This window comes from Atractosteus spatula, chromosome 2 (genome assembly GCF_055471065.1).
Source record: "Atractosteus spatula isolate fAtrSpa1 chromosome 2, fAtrSpa1.hap1, whole genome shotgun sequence".
NCBI lineage: Eukaryota > Metazoa > Chordata > Actinopteri > Semionotiformes > Lepisosteidae > Atractosteus > Atractosteus spatula.
In genome coordinates this window covers 57,455,851-57,475,312 of record NC_142707.1, presented here as the reverse complement: position 1 = coordinate 57,475,312, position 19,462 = coordinate 57,455,851, and the positions used below count along the sequence as shown (strand labels likewise).

The 19,462-nt window shown below is 37.4% G+C and overlaps 1 protein-coding gene across 1 annotated transcript in view; it reads left to right on the top strand.

The window, feature by feature from the left end:
• LOC148839924 (tyrosine-protein phosphatase non-receptor type 14-like) overlaps positions 1 to 19,462 on the top strand; it is a 104,540-nt gene that overhangs the window by 75,039 nt on the left and 10,039 nt on the right. The window contains exons 7-15 of the mRNA XM_088909289.1: positions 158 to 245; positions 1,038 to 1,126; positions 1,460 to 1,547; positions 7,564 to 7,646; positions 8,346 to 8,403; positions 11,324 to 11,402; positions 12,859 to 14,324; positions 16,696 to 16,836; positions 17,675 to 17,893. Of these exons, the coding sequence (XP_088765415.1) occupies positions 158 to 245; positions 1,038 to 1,126; positions 1,460 to 1,547; positions 7,564 to 7,646; positions 8,346 to 8,403; positions 11,324 to 11,402; positions 12,859 to 14,324; positions 16,696 to 16,836; positions 17,675 to 17,893 (2,311 nt within the window). The remainder of the gene's footprint in view (positions 1 to 157; positions 246 to 1,037; positions 1,127 to 1,459; positions 1,548 to 7,563; positions 7,647 to 8,345; positions 8,404 to 11,323; positions 11,403 to 12,858; positions 14,325 to 16,695; positions 16,837 to 17,674; positions 17,894 to 19,462) is intronic.

The window sequence follows — 19,462 nt, the reverse complement described above, 5'->3', positions numbered from 1 at the left end:
TAACAAAGGCTTTTGTACTTTTATTAATATCATACTACTCCTGAAAAATGGTTCTCCATCAAGAAAGAACAACAGCAATTACAAATAGGTTTTTCTTTCGCTGCTGTGTCTTAATGATCAGCAGTTGCTCTTTTTTACCTCTTTGTTTCTGCTTTAGCCGAATGCCACCTGCAGAAGCAGAGCTCCTGTATATTAAAGAAGTGGAGAGGCTTGAAGGTTTTGGGCAAGAAAGCTTTACTGCTAAGGTACTTTGTTCATTTTTTACATACTGTTGATAAAAAGCTGTGGTTCTTAAGCTGATGTCTGAGTTCCCACATGCAGCCTCAGAAATAAAATAGGATCCTCAAAAAGGCTTGTAGACTACCCTTATAGGCACATGTCTTTACTATGTACCCTTGCTGCACTTCTTTTGCTGTTGTGTTATTGATAATATTTTCGATACCAGTTTACATCTGTGATATTTATAGGTACAGAAGCAGAACTGGAAATGACAAAGGGATCTTTTTACAGTGCTTTCAGATAGCATTCACCACCTTTGGATTTTTTCTCAATTTATGCTACAAACTCAAATAGAAATACTTTTCTATGGGATGTTTTGTCAATGAGCTGCACAAAGTTACTCTATGCCAAAGTGGAACAAATGTTTTTATGTGTAATTAAAATGTAATTACTGAAATATCAAATCTAGACAAGTACTCACTTTTGGTAGGATATTCCAAATTGAGCCCAGGTGAGTTTAAGTTTCTTGTGACCGCTCTCTGTCATGTAAATGGAGTCCATTGGTCCTCTCCCCCAGTCTAATGAAGTCTAATGAATCATCCTTAACAGGTGCCAACATTTACAAGGAATAGGCAATTGCTGATATGTTGGTTGAGTTAATTAAACCAGACAAACTATTTTTTAATGCTTGCTAGTATTTAAAGGCATACCCTTTTTCATCAGCCTACCATTGTGGGTGTTGCTAGTGTAATACAAACACTTTGGTCAATGCTTAATGTCTTAATACATGATGGACTACTGTATATTTTCTTTTCCAGGATAACTTTGCCAGTGACATTTATCTTGGAGTTTCTTTTATGGGGGTGTTTGTCAAACACAGAAATGGAAGATCAACCATTGTATATAGGTAAAATCAAAGATTCACAAAAGCATTTTCAATTATTTAAGGATATTTTTTAATTTATACCTTTGCTGCCGAATGTTACATACTTATTTCTAAAAAAAAAATGAAGATAAGAGTACATTCTCTTCTGTTTGTATTTGGTAATGTCCTTTGAATTATTGAATTATTATTACTTTTGCACCAAGGTGCATACAAACTGTAAACATTGATAGATTACACAGATGACCTTATCAAGTCATTCATAGTTATTAATTAACAGTTCTATGAGAGGTATTACCATGGGTGAAATGTAAAGTGCTGGTGGAATGCAAAGAATGTGTTATCTTCTGTTTGCAGATGGAATGACATTGGCAATATGACACACAACAAGTCAGCAATTACCATAGAGCTAACAAACAAAGAGGAGACTGTCCTTTTTCACACAGTAAGTGTTATGACTACAAAGAGCAATTTTAATCCATGCTTAGCTACTCCAAGGTTATATCATGGGAAAATGTAAAAAGTGAGGAGTATATATGCTGCTTTGTTCCATGAAATATCTTTCACTTTTTGAAATATTCAGGTAAACTTTCTACCACCTGCTAAATCATAAAAAATATTGACTTTAGAATCTGAGTGAGTCTCTTATGGGTTTTCTATCCTCCCTAAACTCTTAATTTTATTTGAATCAGTCATTTACTTAGTTTATTTTTCCTATATTTCCAGCATTAAAATCTCTGTAGATGTTTTATTACCTGCATAATTTGATGGATGCCATCCCTACGGAACAGGAGTGGTTACATTTGCCTTTGTCATAATGTGCTAAATGATTAGAACTTGTAATTTTTTTGTAATCAATAAATCACACCTAATGCAAAAATAATTATGTGTATTTCCAATGTACAAAACATAGGAAAGAGTTATTCAATCACATTTTGACCATTTTTCCGGTGCAGCTGTTAAGATAATTTCTTGTTCCCCTTTCTCTTATAAGTTTGTAGACTTGCATACAGCTGCTCATATTCAGCACAATCAGAACTTAAACAGTAGTTAAACATAACTGCTCCTAAGAATGCTCTGGACATTTGTCTGATTCAAAGAATACTATTTAGATTAAAAGAATGCTGTTAGGGTTTAAAACACTAAATGGGAGAAAAAGAACACCCTTTTATGACACAAGTCTGCCCTAGATCACAAAGATCCAATGGTGAAAAACAACCATGGTACTGCAGTGTAACATGTATCATAGGTATCTTCTCTTATTAGACAACATGAGTTGGAAAAGCAGGAACAATTGACACCATGTGAGGGACTAGATCAATAATCCACGACAGTGCTTAGAAATGCTTGCCCAAATTATGTCAGAGATCAGTCATCTCTGGCCCAAAAGTAAGATGATCATGGAAGACATCTATCTTCTACTGTGAGAGATGCCAAAATGAATATGTCTCTTTGAATCTGCAGTTTTCCTCAGGACTTGTTTAGGTTCCTGTTAAATCAATTATTTAGTTCAATTAAACAGAAATGTCACAGCCAAACATCCAAGGGAGGAGATGCTGGAAGTAATGTTGCTAGATTTTCTGAACATCTACTCTCTAAAATGAATATAAACCCTACAAGCTTTAATATGGACAGGTTTTAAACTACACTGCATTCACATTTTATTATCAAGGAAAGAGGAAATCTGTATTGTGTAAATGAAGATTGTGTTCTTTTAATTGTATTAAATTTTCCCTGCATTTTATGGAAAGTATGTAAAAGCAGAAACCTTACCTCACTTTTTTACCATCTTAAAAAAAACAAAAACCTAGAAAGGATAAAGTAAAATATATCCTTTGCAAAAAAACGTCTTGACAATGAGAAGGAAATTTCTGAGTACTATCTGTACATTTTTCAGCTTCTAGAATCACTCAAGGTTAATACTGTATATCCTCAGGTATCTTTCTAATTGTTCTCAAGCAAATGAGGTGTTATTCAGAAGACGGTGACCAATAACCAACCATCCATCCATCCATTTTCACTCCTCTTTTCCTGGTGAGGGTCGCGGTTGCAGCAAGCCGAGTAGATCAGCCCAGACTTCCCTGTCCCCAGCAACAGATTACAGCTCCTCCTGGGGGATCCCAGATGCTCTCAAGAAAGCTGAGAGATATAATCCCTCCAGCACGTCCTGGGTCTGCCACGGGGTCTCCGCCCAGTGGGACGTGCCCTGAACAGCTCCAGTGGAAGCAGACTGGGGGGCATCCTAATGAGATGCCCAAACAACCTCAACTGGCTCCTCTCGATCTGGAGGAGCAGCGGCTCTACTCTGAGGCTCTCTCAGATTGCCGAGCCCCTCACTCTGTCATGGGGAGTCAGCCCAGCATCCTTGCTGAGAAACCTCACTTGTGCCACGTGTATCCGCAATCTCATTCTTTCAGTCTGTACCCACAGCTCATGACCATAGGTGAGGACAGGAATGTAGATCGACCGGTAAACTGAGAGCTTTGTCTCCAAACTCAGCTCCCACTTCACCACCACAGACTGGTACAGTGCCTGCATAGCAGCTGACGCTGCCCCGATTGGCTTGTCGATCTAATGCTCCCCTCTTCCGTCATGCGTGAACAAGATCTCGAGATACCTAAACTCCTCCACTAAGGGCAGCTGTTCCGCCCTCACCTGGAGAGAGCAATCAACTCTTTTCTGGGAGAGAACCATGACCTCAGTCTTGGAGGTGCTGGTCTCATCCCAGGCGCTTCACACTCGGCAGCGAATCGCTCAAGTGCACGCCGAAGGTCACAGTCAGATGATGCCGAAAGAACATCATCATCTGTAAATAGCATGATGCCATTCTTAGTCCCCCCAACCGGACACCCTCACATCCTCGGCTGTGCCTTGATATCCTGTCCATGAACAGCACAAACAGGAGTCCAATGCCCACAGTGAATGAATTCGACTTAATGCCAAGAATTCGGACACAGCACTCACTGCATTCATATAGGGACCGAATAGCACACAAACGCGGTCCCGATACCCCATATTCCTGCAGCACCTCCCACATCACATACCGAGAGACACGGTCATATGGTCATATAAGTTTGGAGTTTGGGAGAAGTTTGGAGAGGCCATGGAGAAAGACTATTGGATGGCCTCCGGGTTGTTCTGGCAAACCGTTCAGCGTCTCAGGAAGGCCCTCCTTGCCCAGGCTGTGCTAAGCAGGAATGGGGAAGTACTGACCTCTTCTGGGGACATTGTTGAGTGGTGGAAGGAACACTTTCAGGAACTCCTCAACCCGGTGGACATGCCCTCCTATTAGGAGGCAGTGACAGACATACCTGATGTGGGGGAGCCCATCACTGTGGCCGAACTCGCTATGGTGGTCCGAGGACTCCGTAGTGGTAAAGCTGCTGGGGTGGATGAGATCAGACCAGAGATGTTGGAAGCACTGGACACTGTTTGGGTGGTGTGGCTAACGCACCTCTTCAATGTTGCATGGAAGGCGGGTAAAGTACCCTTGGACTGGCAAACTGGGGTGGTGGTCCCTATATTTAAGAAGGGGGAGCTGAGGGTGTGTTCCAACTATAGGGGCATCACACTCCTCAGCCTTCCTGGGAAAGCCAATGCCAGGGTACTGGAAAGGAGACTCCGCCTGGTAGTTGAGTCTCAGATCCAGGAGGAACAATGTGGATTCCGTCCTGGCCGTAAAGCAGTGGACCAACTCTTCTCCCTGGCGCAGTTACTTGAGGGTGCGTGGGAGTATGTTAATAAAGTCAATCCATATGTTTTGTGGATTTGGAGAAGGCATATGACCGTGTCTCTCTTGATCAATAACCCCTAATGTGAAAAGGATGCAAAAACCGATTCAGGCAATTATAAACCAATAAGTCTGACTTGAAATATACAGTTAAAGTAGCAATTATTAGAACTAGAGGATTACTTTTATGGATATATCTTTGTCAATACTCAACATGAATTTAGATACTGACCAACTTGTTCAGGGCATATAGAGTATTTAGATTTTCAGAAGACTTTTGATAACGTTCATCATAAGAGTAAATCTCAGACTGCAGATAGTATGAATTCAGGAAAACTGTACTAGGACCACTGCTCTTTCTTATATATTAATGTTGTGGGTTCTAGTATAGTTAATACACTTGTCAAGATTTAGATGATGCCAAATTAGGAGAATTAGCAAACACTATAGAAGCTGCAAATTAAATTTTAAAAGATTTTGCAATTTGAATGGTCGCACTCCTGGCAAATGATATTTAATGTAGACAATTGCAGGGTATTGCTTGCTGATACAAAACTATAAATGTTATATAATGGGAAATGCTGACATATAAGAGGCTACTTACAGAATGTTTGTGCTAGTTATTTACGTTGACTCATCACTTACATCTACAAAGCAATGTGAAGTATGTTATAGAAAATATATTACCCATCTGAAATCAGTCCAGATACATTCTAGGGTTTAAGGGAATTTTCTTCACTGACCGTCTAAAGGATTTGGACTGTTTTAGTCTTGGACAAAGACTATAAGGGTACCAGATACAAATTCAGAATCCTCCAAGTGTACCCAGCAGATTCCTTTAAAATGAACAGTGAAACATGAACCAAAGGACACAAGTAAAAAAATACATGGATTTGCTTCTTTTCCCCAAAGGATTGTGTGAGTATGGAACTACTTTACATAGCAATGTTGTTGAAGCCAATACCTTGGCTCCTTTCAAGAAATGTCTGGATGAGATCCTTGTATCAATTAACTATTGAAGCCAAATGGCCTCCCCATTTTTAACTCTTCTCATATTCATAGGTCGAAAATATTCTTATACTTGTAAGAATTTACAGGTAAAAAATATACATATAATGATGATAGTGTTTGGAGAAATGACCATGAACAGTCTCAGTAAGATATTATGAACAATGAAATCCCTTAAAAATATTTTATATGATAAACTTATTTTATAATTTTGTGCATCTTTTATTGTTGCTGAGGCTGGTAATTTGCAATGCTGTTCATTTTGCATGATTGTATATCATGTCAAGTAGCTACTATTTTATAAATGCTTTTTACCTGCTTATTGGTCTGTTAATTATATAGGCTAGTACAGCAATAAATTGATTATTGAAAAACATTCACAGTGTAATATGTATTTTGTTTTTAGTTTACTGGTCACTTTTAAAAGTTACATTAACAATAGATTAAAATATTAATATGGGATCACTTAAAGCACTGTCCTTTAGGAAGCTGTCTGCCCTCAGATCTAATTATGCAGCACTTCATTTTACTTTACATTGTTCCTCCCAAGACCTCTTGTTGTGTTTTGCAAGTGTAAACAAACCCTGAGATCTTCACCTCCAGGCTAATATTTTCCTGTTGCTCATTGCATTCCATTTTGAAGAAGTACTGTAGTTTGTCTTCATATAAAGCTTTGAATTGAGACCTGTGCTGACATCTGCCAAATATTTCCTAAAAGAGTCACGGACTGTACAGTATTTACAATTTATTAGTGAAGCACAGTGTGCATGTTTATCTCTGCCACATTTTTTTAAACATTTTCCTGGAGCTGTCTCTGTAGAAATACATGTTTGCTGAAGTTTGAGGCACAGAAACAGCATCAGAAATAAAAAAAACAGATGTTGGGTTAAAGGTAAAGGATATGTGAAGTACCGTGTCAAGCATGGTCATTTCAATCATATCTTCAGCACACTTTCAGTTACCACTTATCCAATTTGTTATCATGGTGGCCCAGAGCCTGTCCCGTGAAGCACTGGGCGCAAGGCAGGATACACCCTGGACAGGACAGCAGTCTGTTGCAGATCTGTTGCGATAGCACCTCAGGTTTTGAATCCAAGGCCCCAGTGCTGTGAGACAACAATGCTAACCACTGTTCCACTGTGTCTCCCTCATTTTATACACTTAATGTAATTATTCTGAATTACATTGATAGAGAGCTTTCATCCCCAAAACTCTAGTATTTCAGGTGGGCAGGGATTTTGAATCCCAGAGCAGAGTTTAGCTAGAACACTGAAGTTAACACCCTCTAATCTTTCAAACATGGGATGTTTAATGACTGGTAGTCAAAATATTGTACCATGTTCCTATGACTTATCCAAAGGACAACACCTTCTACAGCATGGTGTCTCTAGTCTCTACACCGGTACACTAAAATGTTGGCTCAGAGGAGTGGACCAGCACCACTTGACACAACAACCTGTCCTATCATAATGCAAACTAGTCCCAGACTTGCTTTGCTTCTGAGATCTTATGAGATTAAGATACAGTGTGGTGAGAGTGTTTAATCCTGTAAAATACTACGTCTCTTAATTGTCCCAGAAGCAACTTTGTGATAAATGAATGGCTGGCTTGAAAAAGATTACGATTTTTACTGCTGCAACTACAGAAGAACAGGGAAGATTTTCCAGGTATACTGTATTTATGCTTGAGAAATGAAGATTTATTTTCACCTTATGTTTTTCAGGATGATATGGAAATGGCCAAATACATTTCAAGATTGTTCGCTGCCAGACACAAATTCTACAAACAGAACAAAATTTGTACAGAGTAAGTGAATTTAAAACTGTTCAAAATTTTACCTTTGCTTTTCTGTAACAATACCTGTTGTCCTTTTTTTTGTAAAACAAACAAAAGCATGTTATTAATTACATAACATTTATTGGACTCATGTCCAATTGAAGGGTCCTTCAAGTACAATCTGTTATATAAACTAAAATTATATTTCCTGGATAAGACAAACTACTTCTTTGCTATGTTTGATAAAAGATAGCTTAGTGGATACCAGCTGTGCACTTTATATTTCTCTGATAGGCTATAATGAGAAGATACTTATGTTTGCACCAGCTGTCCCTTTTTAACTTTCCTCACAGTTTCTCAGTGCTTTCACAACAGTACACACTAGCTTTCAATAGATAATGGACTAATGTCTTTGCGCGTTATTTCTTGTTTATTTTCTTTTCTACAACAAAACATGATTTGCTTTTAAAACCTCATTCAGAAAGATAAATCTCAATGCATGGAGATGTGTGTGTTGAAGAAAGTGCCACCCATACAAACAAAACAGATTCTTCTGTAAATTCATTGAGTGCTATAATTAACCAAATCAAAGAAGTGATTCTGTGTCCCTCCACACAAATCGCCTGAGCATATTGAAATAAATTAGTTGTCTTCTTTTACTTGTTGCTTAAAGTTTTGAAAAGGTTGTAATAAATTCTTAATCAACTGGCCTGCATTTTGTTTCCACAGACAGTCCAATTCACCTGCACCAATAAGGAGAAGACCAACGTGGAGCCGTTCCTCACTGGTACGTCACTAAGCCAAAGTTGATTTTTACAAAAACATTACAACATTACAAACATTACAAAACATTACAAAAAATCTCTGTAATGTTCATGCTTGTGTGCAAAAGTCTCAATCCACATAGTAAGGTGGGGAAGAAACTACAATCCATAGTGTAGGTGGGGGGCACTAGTTTGTTGTAGGCAGGTCTAAGTACATTTAGGAGTTGAGGACGGGGGAAAGAGCATATAAGGATTTCATACAGGAACCCACGAATATTAGGCGTCATTTTCTATATCAAAAGGTTAATTTTATTTACATTTCTGAAAAAATGTCCTCCACTTGCTAGATAGACTTTGTCCTGTCTAGCATTTCATTCTTCTACACATCTCTCACATAGATTGGACTTTCAGTTTTTATGGTGTCATTCCTGTAGTGCAGTTATTTGTTTTCCAAGCATTTCTTAATACACTAAGAAGATGCGCTCTATATGCTGTGTGTATAAAGAGTGATAAGCTATGCCTTTGACACTGATATGTTTATAAAATGAGAGAAATTAAGAAATAAATAATTGGCTATGCTAATGTAGGAAACAAGGCTGTAAAAATAAATGGGTGTGTAGGTATTTTGTGAGATGCATTCTTTTTTTACAGTTTGTTAGCCTTCAGCTCTACCAAATACAATACAGTCCCTGGTGAATAATAAAAATGAAAATGGCAACATTTGTTGCAGTTTCCTTTGCCTTGGGCATGCACAGAAAGCTTTTATTTGCTTTTTTTGTTCTGCAATCCTCTGAAGTATTCTGTTAGCATGGCCGATTCGGGAAATGGATAGTTAAAGTAAGTACTTAAAAACATGTAGTTCTACCCTGTTAAAACAAGGGGATTGAGATTCATAGGCAGGAGATGGTGGATTATGAGTATTGTATTCTGAAATGATATTCAGTACCAGCAAACCAAATTAATAGACATTTTTTGACAGAACTCACTGTTCCAACAATATTATGTTTGGACTGTTACAGCTACTCTTGTTTAAACTGTGTATTTACCTTGTAAACAATGACTAGAATACTGTACCATGTTTAGTATGTTTTATAGTGTCATGTTTACTGTATATGACACCTTGTTTATGCAATGCAAGCAGCGTTCTTTATATTGCAGTTTCTAGAGAAATGTGTCAAACTACCATAATATAAAAATAAAATGGAAGCAGTGTAGCAATTAATTATCTTTGGATAAAACTATTATATTTCTAAAATGTCAGCTGAATGCAGATAATTATTTTTCCTAAGACACCAGTCTTAGATGCACCATACATTAATGTTGTTTATTCTTTAGATATCATATTTTTAATTATTTAATAAAATAATTTCTTCAACAGATATCAGTTGCAAAATCTAAGTATCATGGAGATTTATCTGTAGTTTATATACCGTAGCAAAATACCATTAATACCATTAGCAAAGCACCCATGTGCATGCTTCTACCTTACTTCTATACTTCATGTTTTCAACAAATAATTGGCAAATATGGACTATGAAAAGGACATGTGTCATGAGCTAAAAAAGTGATAAAATGGTGCACTGCAACAACACAGCCCCCGCTGTATAAGTGTGTGGGATTAGGCTTTGGTTTCCGTTCCTGGTTCAGCTGATTTTTGTTCTACCTGAGCGTTCCATTAAATACTTGAACCCTTAATAGACCACGTTGTAGGTTGAAATCAAAACTCTTAATTGTGTTGATTCCTAAACCTGGAGGTTCTCTTTTAACTATTGTTATATTTTACTAAATAATAATAATTGCTAACAATTATATAGCACTTTTCTGGACACTCCACTTAAAGCGCTTTACAGGTAATGGGGACTCCCCTCCACCACCACCAATATGCAGCTCCACCTGGATGTTGCCAGTACACTCACCACACACCAGCTATTTGTGGGGAGGAGAACAGAGTAATGAAGCCAATTCAGAGATAGGGATTATTAGGAGGCCATGATTAGTAAGGGCCATTTCGAAATTTGGGCAGGAAATTTGGGGTTACACCCCTACTATTTTCCAGAAACGCCCTGGGAATTTTAATGACCACAGACAGTCAGGACCTCAGTTTTAGGTCTCATCCGAAAGACAATGCCTTTTTACTGTACAGTATCCTCATCACTATACTGGACCCACATGGACCGCAGGGTGAGCGCCCCCTGCTGGCCCCACTAACACCTCTTCCAGCAGCAACCTTAGTTTTTCCCTGCAGGTCTCCCTTCCAGGTACTGACCAGGCTCTCACCTGCTTAACTTCAGCGGGTTCCAGTTGTGAGTTGCAGGGTGATATGGCTGCTGGCTGTGATCTAATTTGACTTATTTACTTTTAAAGCCTTTATTTTATTATTACCTACATCATAACCTTTTGAGTTACTTGACTTTTTTTCTAATTAAAAATAATTAGAAGACAGAATGCAGTAGCTTCAAAATAGAATATGTTCCTGACTCTTTCAAGTTACAAAGAATTAATTTGTAATTGTCTCTGTGCTAATAGACAATTCTCATCATCTTGTATCAGTAGCATCTAGTAAAAATCTGCTAACAGACATTGTAGTCAAATGGGATAAAAAATTATATCTTTTCAGGAATATTGATATTATTCAAAATGATGGGTAAGACATTCCTTCATGTTCAGCACTATTTGTTAATTTAGATTTTAATTTTAATTAAGTTGATAACTAATTTAAGACTGAAAACTTTAAAAACTTTGCATATATTGTAATTATGGCAAGTGAAGTGAAACAAAACCAGGTAAACTGGAATCTTCGGTGGCTGAAATTACCACTGTTGAATTACAAGCACTAGCTGGAGATAAAAATCAATATTACATTCCCATTTTAATCTAGTCCCTGTTAATAAAATCTCCATGAGAGAGTTCTCTTTTATTCAGCACTTTGCTTTTGTCTTTCAGCAAAGACCTCAGTCATATATCCTGCAGCCAATGCATACCCAATATGGAGAACACTATCAAGAAACACGAACTTCACAAGGTACCTTTTGTCCCTTTGTCTGAGGCATCCACATCAGCCAGCCTTCATTAATCAATTTTATTTGAACAGTTTAGTAAAGATTTTTTTGGTAGAAACTTTTTTTTTGTATTTTATGATCAGTATTCCATATATCAAAAAGGGAATAGCTCTTGGCCACCCAAACCTTAATGCCTTTGAATCTGCTTTTTCCACCTAGCAGACCTTAAGAATAAAGAATTTAATACAATTTAATTTAATACAAGTTTTAAACTACAATTCCCCCAGCAAAACAGCAACAAAAAACAACAAATAGTATATCGTTATCATTGGATTAAAGCATTACTAAATTCGATTTTTAGCAAAAATACAGCAAGAGTAACACAACACACCACAGTGTGTTAAAATGGAAATGTGATGATTTCAAAATATTTCTCTACTATTTTGTTTATGTAATCAGTAAAGAACAGAGTATGGTTTTTATAAAGGGCAGGAGGTCAGTGCACTGATGTTCAGAAATCACAAAAAATCACATCATTCAGTGATCCAGATTCAAAGAGAGCAATAATTTATTTTTTGAATTACCTTAAACAAAGTGATAGTTAAATGTAGTTTACAATACCATATTTGATATGACATAGGAAACAAAGAGCATAATTTCTTTTCCACTAAGTCAGGAGCACCAGAAATCTGCTTTGAACAAAGTTTTGCAAATCATTGGAAGAGAATAATTCTTATTTAGGGTTGAATTTATTTTACAAGTTGCTTAAGTATATACTACTTATTATAATTATTTGCTAGGGATAAAATGCCCTTCCAAATACATTTTGCAACATTTTGCTGTACTATAAAGAAGGCAGTAAGGCCTTAGAGAGTTCAGGAGAAGGGCAGCTAGATATACAACTGTTTTGAAAGAGACGATAATAGATTTTTGTTTTACTTCTGCTTAATAGATTTACGTGAAATCTCTGGAGTTTTGAAAGGAAGATACAGATTGCACTAAGCGTTTTTTTCTGGTTCATCCAGCATAATAGAAATGTAAATTAATCTGTTATTTTAGAAAGGATACATTGAAACTGTTCTTCATGAAGAAACTATAAATTCCTTGGTCTATTTGAAAATTTCCAGTGTTAATGCGAGGATACTGTGATTCTTCAAATGTCTGCTGAATATTGTTTTATGATTTGTTTAATTACAGGCCTAAAGCAAATGTTGAATACCAAAAGGGAGTGTTCTTGTTTTAGACAACTATACTAATTTATTAAATACATTCTGGCAGATAACATGAATACTTTACATTACAGTTTATAGAGGGTTTCTTTAACACTGTTAATGAAATATGAACATGTCAATGAACACAGAAACCTCAAAATGCCAGTAGGAAATTTACTACAATTAAAATAATTAAACATTCCAGAGATATAGTGGTACCAGATTACAAAGTGAATAATTTACTTGTTCTGTCCTTTCTTTGTAACAGACAGCATATTCCATGAAGATATTAACCCCTACTACAAATCCCAGACGAGTCTCGATAGGTGTCCAGTTGACTATGCCTTCATGAATGGGACTGTTCCCAATGGCAGTGTGTACAGTACCCCCAGCATGAACTCTCTCAACCATTCCCAGACTTTCATTCAGGCTTCTCCAATGTCTTCCAATCTCAGCATTCCTGGCAGTGATATCATGAGACAGGACTACATTCCCAGCCACAGACATAGTGCCATTATTGCACCCTCCTACCGCCCAACCCCCGAGTATGAAGCCGTGATGCGACAGAAGAGAGGGATTGTCCACATGGACCATAGCCAGTCCCTCAGAAACCTCAACATCAGCAACACCTTTGCATACAGGCAACCCGAAGGCATGGTATACAGCCAACCAGAGATGAGGGAGAGGCAGTACCCGAGTCCTTATGGCCCACAGGTCAGTTACAGCAAACCAGTTGCTCCCTCAGCTCATGTGAACCCCAGCAACTCAGCAGCTAGTCAGGCAGCTGCTAGTGCCATATCCCATACTGTGAGTACACCTGAGCTTGCAAACATGAAGCAGCAGGGCACTCAGGGCTATAGCACAGCCCACATGCTGAGAAACCACTTTTCAAGACCTCCACCCCCTTATCCTCGCTTCCGCCCGGCCACCAGTACCCCAGACCTGGCCAGCCATCGCCACAAGTACATCAGTGGAAGTAGCCCTGAACTGGTCACCCGCAAGGTGCAGCTATCTGTCAAAACCTTCCAGCCCGACAGCTCCCCTGTAGTGCACCAGTCCCTGCAGGAGGTGAGTGAACCCCTCACAGCTGTCAAGCACCATCCCTCAGTAAATAAGCGCCACAGCCTAGAAGTCATCAGCAGCATGGTACGTGGTATGGAGGCCATGGCCTTGAAGACGCTCAATGCCCCTTTGCCCCGGAGGAACACATTGAGGGAACAGGTCCAGCCCAAAGAGTCAATTCAGAAGGCCCAAGAAGCAACTGCACAGTATCAGCACAAGAAGACCTTGTCCAACGCCACCATGTTGATACACAGCAGTGAAAGTGAAGAGGAAGAGGAGGAAACCCCAGATTATGATGTTCAGATCCCAGGGCTCAATGAAGACATCAGTGCCCAGCTGCAGGCAGCTTTGGCTAAAATTCCTAATAAGCCTCCCCCTGAATACCCAGGTCCTAGGAAGACAGTCAGTAATGGAACTCTGAGGCATGAGAGAAACCAGGGTACAGAAGAGGCAGCAAGAATGCGAATGATGAAAGCTGGTCAGAGTCAGGTCAGCCCCCACTCTCGCAGTGAGCAGATCGCTGTCAGTGGCTCCCTGCTTGGACCATCGATTTCAGAGCCTGACTTGACAAGTGTGAAAGAGCGCGTCAAGAAGGAGCCGGTCAAGGAGAGGCCCGTGTCAGAAATGTTCTCTATTGAAGACAGCATTGTGGAAAGAGAAATCATGCAGCGGGTATGTAACCTTTTTATTTGTTTTTCACTAATGGCACTTGTTTTGAAATTTTTGATTTTAGACCTGGTCAGCTATACTTAACTGGGAAAGAGAAAAGCATCTGGCTCCAGAAAAGTACTATATTAAATACTTTGCAAACTGTTAATACATGTGTATATATAAATAAATATGTAGTAAATCACACATTATGGTGTAGTTTCTAAATGAACTTTAGTGGCATTCTCTTGTCCTAGGATCTGGTATTTTAGAAACAACATTGTCAGCAACAGTGTATGCTCCCTTGCAGTGTTATAGGGGCCAGGTCTGTCAACAAAATTGAGATGTTTCCTGTCAAAATGTGAACTAGGTCCAATGTATATTAAGACAGATTTTGAAACAGTTCTATTTTGCATCTGTATTGTGTTTCAAAGTAAACTGCCCCTTTTTATGAGACGTTTTGTAAGCATCTCTATTCTAATTAAGCCTTTTCTGAGTCTATAATAATGTTAATATAATCGTTTTTTTAATAGAATTTATTGTGCAAGTTTTTATGAGTGACATTTTAGTACTAAATAAAAATTAGTTGCCCCCCCCATTTAAAAAAACATTTTAATATACAGAGCCAGACCATTAAATATAAAGTTATATTTTTTTCCCATTTTTTAAAAAGTCTTGCACTATTTAATTGCATATTGATATTTTCCGAATTCAATTAAAAAGAGAAAAGCTAGCCCTTTTAATTTCCCCATGGTTTCACAGATTCTGAGTATCAGTAATCTTGGACTACAACGCCTAGGGTAACATTAGGTTGTCCTGGATTAATGCTAATCTCTGCTAAACCTATAGATTAGGTAGGATGTTTGGGGAATTTAGCATTCCTTAAATTGAGGCTTGTGGCAGTCAGCACAGTCATACTGACCACCAGTCACATTAGTCTTAGCCTTTAGCTCTTTTGTTATGTAATTTGTATATATATCCTAGCTATTAAAATTGTGGGTACACCTGAATAAATTCATAATCTCATTTATTCAAATGCACCCAGGAAAAGAGGAAACAGTGTGTGTTTATTTTAGTTTTATCAAGAGTCACCATGTGACTGCCCTGACACCCTGACTGCCGTGTGTCTATAAAAAATGCATAAATGATAAAGTAATACATGAAAACAAATTAAATACAAAGTTATATATACATTTTAAAAGTGCATTGTCTCTTGCTTGCTCACCGTGTAAGTACAGAAAGTAATGGGTTAAGCACAAAAAGAGTTTTTATCTAAATAGCAGCACTGATATGTAACATAAAAATTTCCTTTTAGATCTGCTTTAATGGAATTTTCAGCAATATAAAAGGTACACATGGAAAACATTATGTGTATAATAGTCTACTGAATTTATGGTGGCATGACATGCAACTTCAGTTACAAAACACATAAAACTAATTAAATATAAAAATGTTATTTTGTCATAAATTCAGAGAACAGTGGCCTACACCCTGTGTATCTGTCAGTAAATGTTTGATCTTCAATCCCCTTATAACAAATTTGTATAACTTGCATCCACATACAATATATAAGATTCTTCAATAGTAGTGAAGGAAGGCAAATAAAGTCCTTATACAAACCATTTTGTTTTTTTATGATATATTTACAATTTATGTGAGATACTGTATAAATCAGCATTGTAAAGATGTAAAGACTTCTTTATTCTTAAATCACACATCACACATCTTACAACATTTTCCTTTAATACAAATTTGTTCCACTTCTCTTTCCAGTTAGCTAAACAATAATTTCCCATGCCAGTTGACCTTCACGAATAAATGGTATCTTCACAGTTACTTTAGGCTAGAGCCATTTCTGAAGACAAACATCCTCAATAAAGTAACCTACAACATGTTTTTTGAGAATTTTCAAACATTCAAAGTGAAATTTTCTGCTAATGAAGAATTCATCTAAAAGCTAAACTCTAAAGTTTATTTTTTGGAGACATAAGAAGCAAAATAATTTGAGCTTTAACTTCCTTTTATTTGCAGCAGATCAGGATGTTTGTTAGTTTTTATCCACTAACTAATGGTGTCAGCATCAGTATTGAACAATCTCATTTTGGCAGCTTTTAGAAAGGTGCTTAAAATTAGCAGAGATTACTTTCTGTAATCCCATCTGCTGTGAATAAGTAGGTCATAGCAGTTTTTGCAGAAGTAAAACCTGTGTTTTATGCTCTTACCTCCTCATATGAGGTTGTTGGAAAAGAAGGTCTATCATTTGTGTTTGCTTAGTAAGCTAAGACTGTCTGCGCTATGTTGTTGTAGCAGTCACATTTTAAGAGAATAAAAAAATGTATTTTATTGCTCATTGGACATAATTAATTATTGCTGAAGTGTGTTGTCTTTCCAAAAGACTTTGGAAAAGCAGAAGATGGCAATGGATTCTCTGAAGAGACCTTTAATGATGGCAGCACTGAATGGTCTGTATGTTTCAAGGATGCCAGTGCCTGAGAACCAGCAAGACGATTCTTCCAAAGTAACAACAGATGAAAGGGTAAGGTCTTGTGTTATCAATTTTGGCAAGTTAAAGGGTTAGTGACTGTATTTTATGTCTGTATAAACTTTGTTTTTCAAATAACTACATTTAGTTTGAAAAATTAATAATCCTTGCCCCTCCTGTGTCTAAGAGGAATTTCTGCTGAGGTTTTGGAACCATGAGCTAATATTTATATATTTGCCCTGGCATTAGGTTTTGGCTTCTTGATCCTTTTCTGTAGAAGTGGAATGAAAACTCAGCAATGTTTCAAAAGTGCTCTAAGCAACATGGAATGTTAAACAAAGAAGTCTTGCTTGCAACTGCAGGTTAAGCTTAAAATTACAGACATTATAAGTTTTGATATACTAACACATCAATCTTGTAGGCTAACATCTTACATCTCCCTTTTAAGGTTTTAAAATGCTGTTCTTGCAACACTGAGCATAAAGTTGTAAGAAGAATAGCCTCTTTTTGGAGATCCACAACCCTGCTCAGTGCTTTGGATCCATGGTTACTAACTCATGACATCATATGACCAATTAAACCCAATAACCCAGTCAATTGAATTATTACTAATAATATTAGGGGATTGGGTGAAACAAAATCCTGATGATTTGTGTCTCTTTAGAGGCAGGTTTTGGTCAAACACCCATGATGTGTTTCAGAAGTGTTTTTGAAGGAAAATGCACTTTGTCTCAGAAGTGATGGGCCTCCTGTGTTGTAAATATTTTGCTACCTTTGCTTTGGGCTCCAAGGTGATATGTTGTTTAAAGGTTTTAACTGCATTCGAAAGAGCTGACATTGAGAACCAAGATTGTTCTCTCTCTGACATGCTTTCTTTTGCTCTCCCCTGTAGTGTAAGATCCTGGAAAGGAAGTTGGAAGAGGACAGAGTTTTCACAGAATATGAGCAGATCCCAAAGAAGAAAGCGGACTGCGTCATCACCACAGCAATCTTACCAGAAAATGTAGAGCGTAATCGCTTCAGGGATGTGGTGCCATATGAAGAGAACCGGGTTGAGCTGGTGCCAACCAAAGAAAACAACACTGGCTACATCAATGCCTCTCACATTAAGGTGTGTTTAGTTGAAGTCTTAGAATGTACAGTAAAAGTTAGAAATACATTATGTAAAAAATACATTACATCCTCAGAAAAGAATGGACATTTGGATACAATTGATAGGCAACTGTAAAGAAAAAATACAGTTTTATAAAACTGACTTAAGAACATAAACATTTAGAACAAGAAAGATAGGTGACTGGTATGGGGGTAAAGGAAAACACAAATTCGGGAAAAGGAAATATGAGTTGTTGCTCAAGCTGACCTAACTACAAAACAAAACCTGAAAACACCTGGTCTTAGGCATCTTCAAATACCCAAACTGACTACCCAAAACCATACAAAGAAAAAAGGCACTCACCCATACTAAACTAGTGTTTCTAATACAAAGACAAACTACATGTGCACAATGTATCCGGCAACCTTAACTAACCCTTACACAAAAGTTCACACAAATAGATAAACAAGTGAGCTACGAATACAAATAAGGGGAAATGAGTGTAGACACAAGGAATAGGGTACAAAAGAGCACAGAGGTTGATATAACACGTTTGGCAAGTTAATGGTGAATAAAGGATAATACACACAAACAAAAGCACAAGGAGGAGATGAACACAAACCAACAAAGCCAAAGCTATATGGAAACACACAAGAAGCGAAATGAGTGAAAACGAAGTAAGACGAAGCCGAAGCAAAACGTAAGCGAGACGAGACCGAAGCCAAAGCTGAACCGAGCAGAACCGAAATTGAGCGAAAGGCCCCATACGTTCTGAAAACCTCCAAGTTAAATACCGAAGAAGTTGAGTTCTGATTGATTGAGAAGCTGATTACGAATGACGTATTATGGCAAAGTGGATGAAATATTGAACCTATGGGGAGGGAGAACAACCACAGTCAGGAAGTGTTGAACATAGAAACAAAACAAACACACACGAATCACACTGGGACATAACAATATTTCACACAAATTTTACTGTAGTGGTTTTAAAACCATAAGTATCAAACAGTGTTTACTGTATACAGTATGCCTTCAGTTCAATGTACGCTTTTGTTGTGGAATATTTGTGAATACGACTTCATGTGATTAATGTGTGTGGCATGTCTGGAATTGTAGTCTTTGTTTTCGTCTTCAATTCACATTAACGACAATTTAAACCTTCAGTACATACACTTTAAAGGAAAGAGACCATACCATCTCACAATAAAAAAATGTTGTTAGAATACCTTTAATTGCACAAACAATGTGCTGTATAATGTAGCATTTTTGCAGCCGGTACCTGTTATGCTGTGGAGAGCACGTAGATCTTTCAAACTACTATTATGAAAAAAGACTGTTTTTTCTTCATTTTTTGAAGGAAAAATGAATGTGTTGCCAAAAGCATACACAAATATCACAATATTTCCAGACATTTCCAGTACATACCTACAGTCTATGTACTGTACAGTTTATACTGTATTCAGTATATTTTACATAATATATACTTACAGTATTATTGGACATTTACATACTGTACATAAAACATTCAACATTATTGAAAGCCAGATGCACAGTTCCTTAGGCTTATTATTATTGTTATTGTTATTA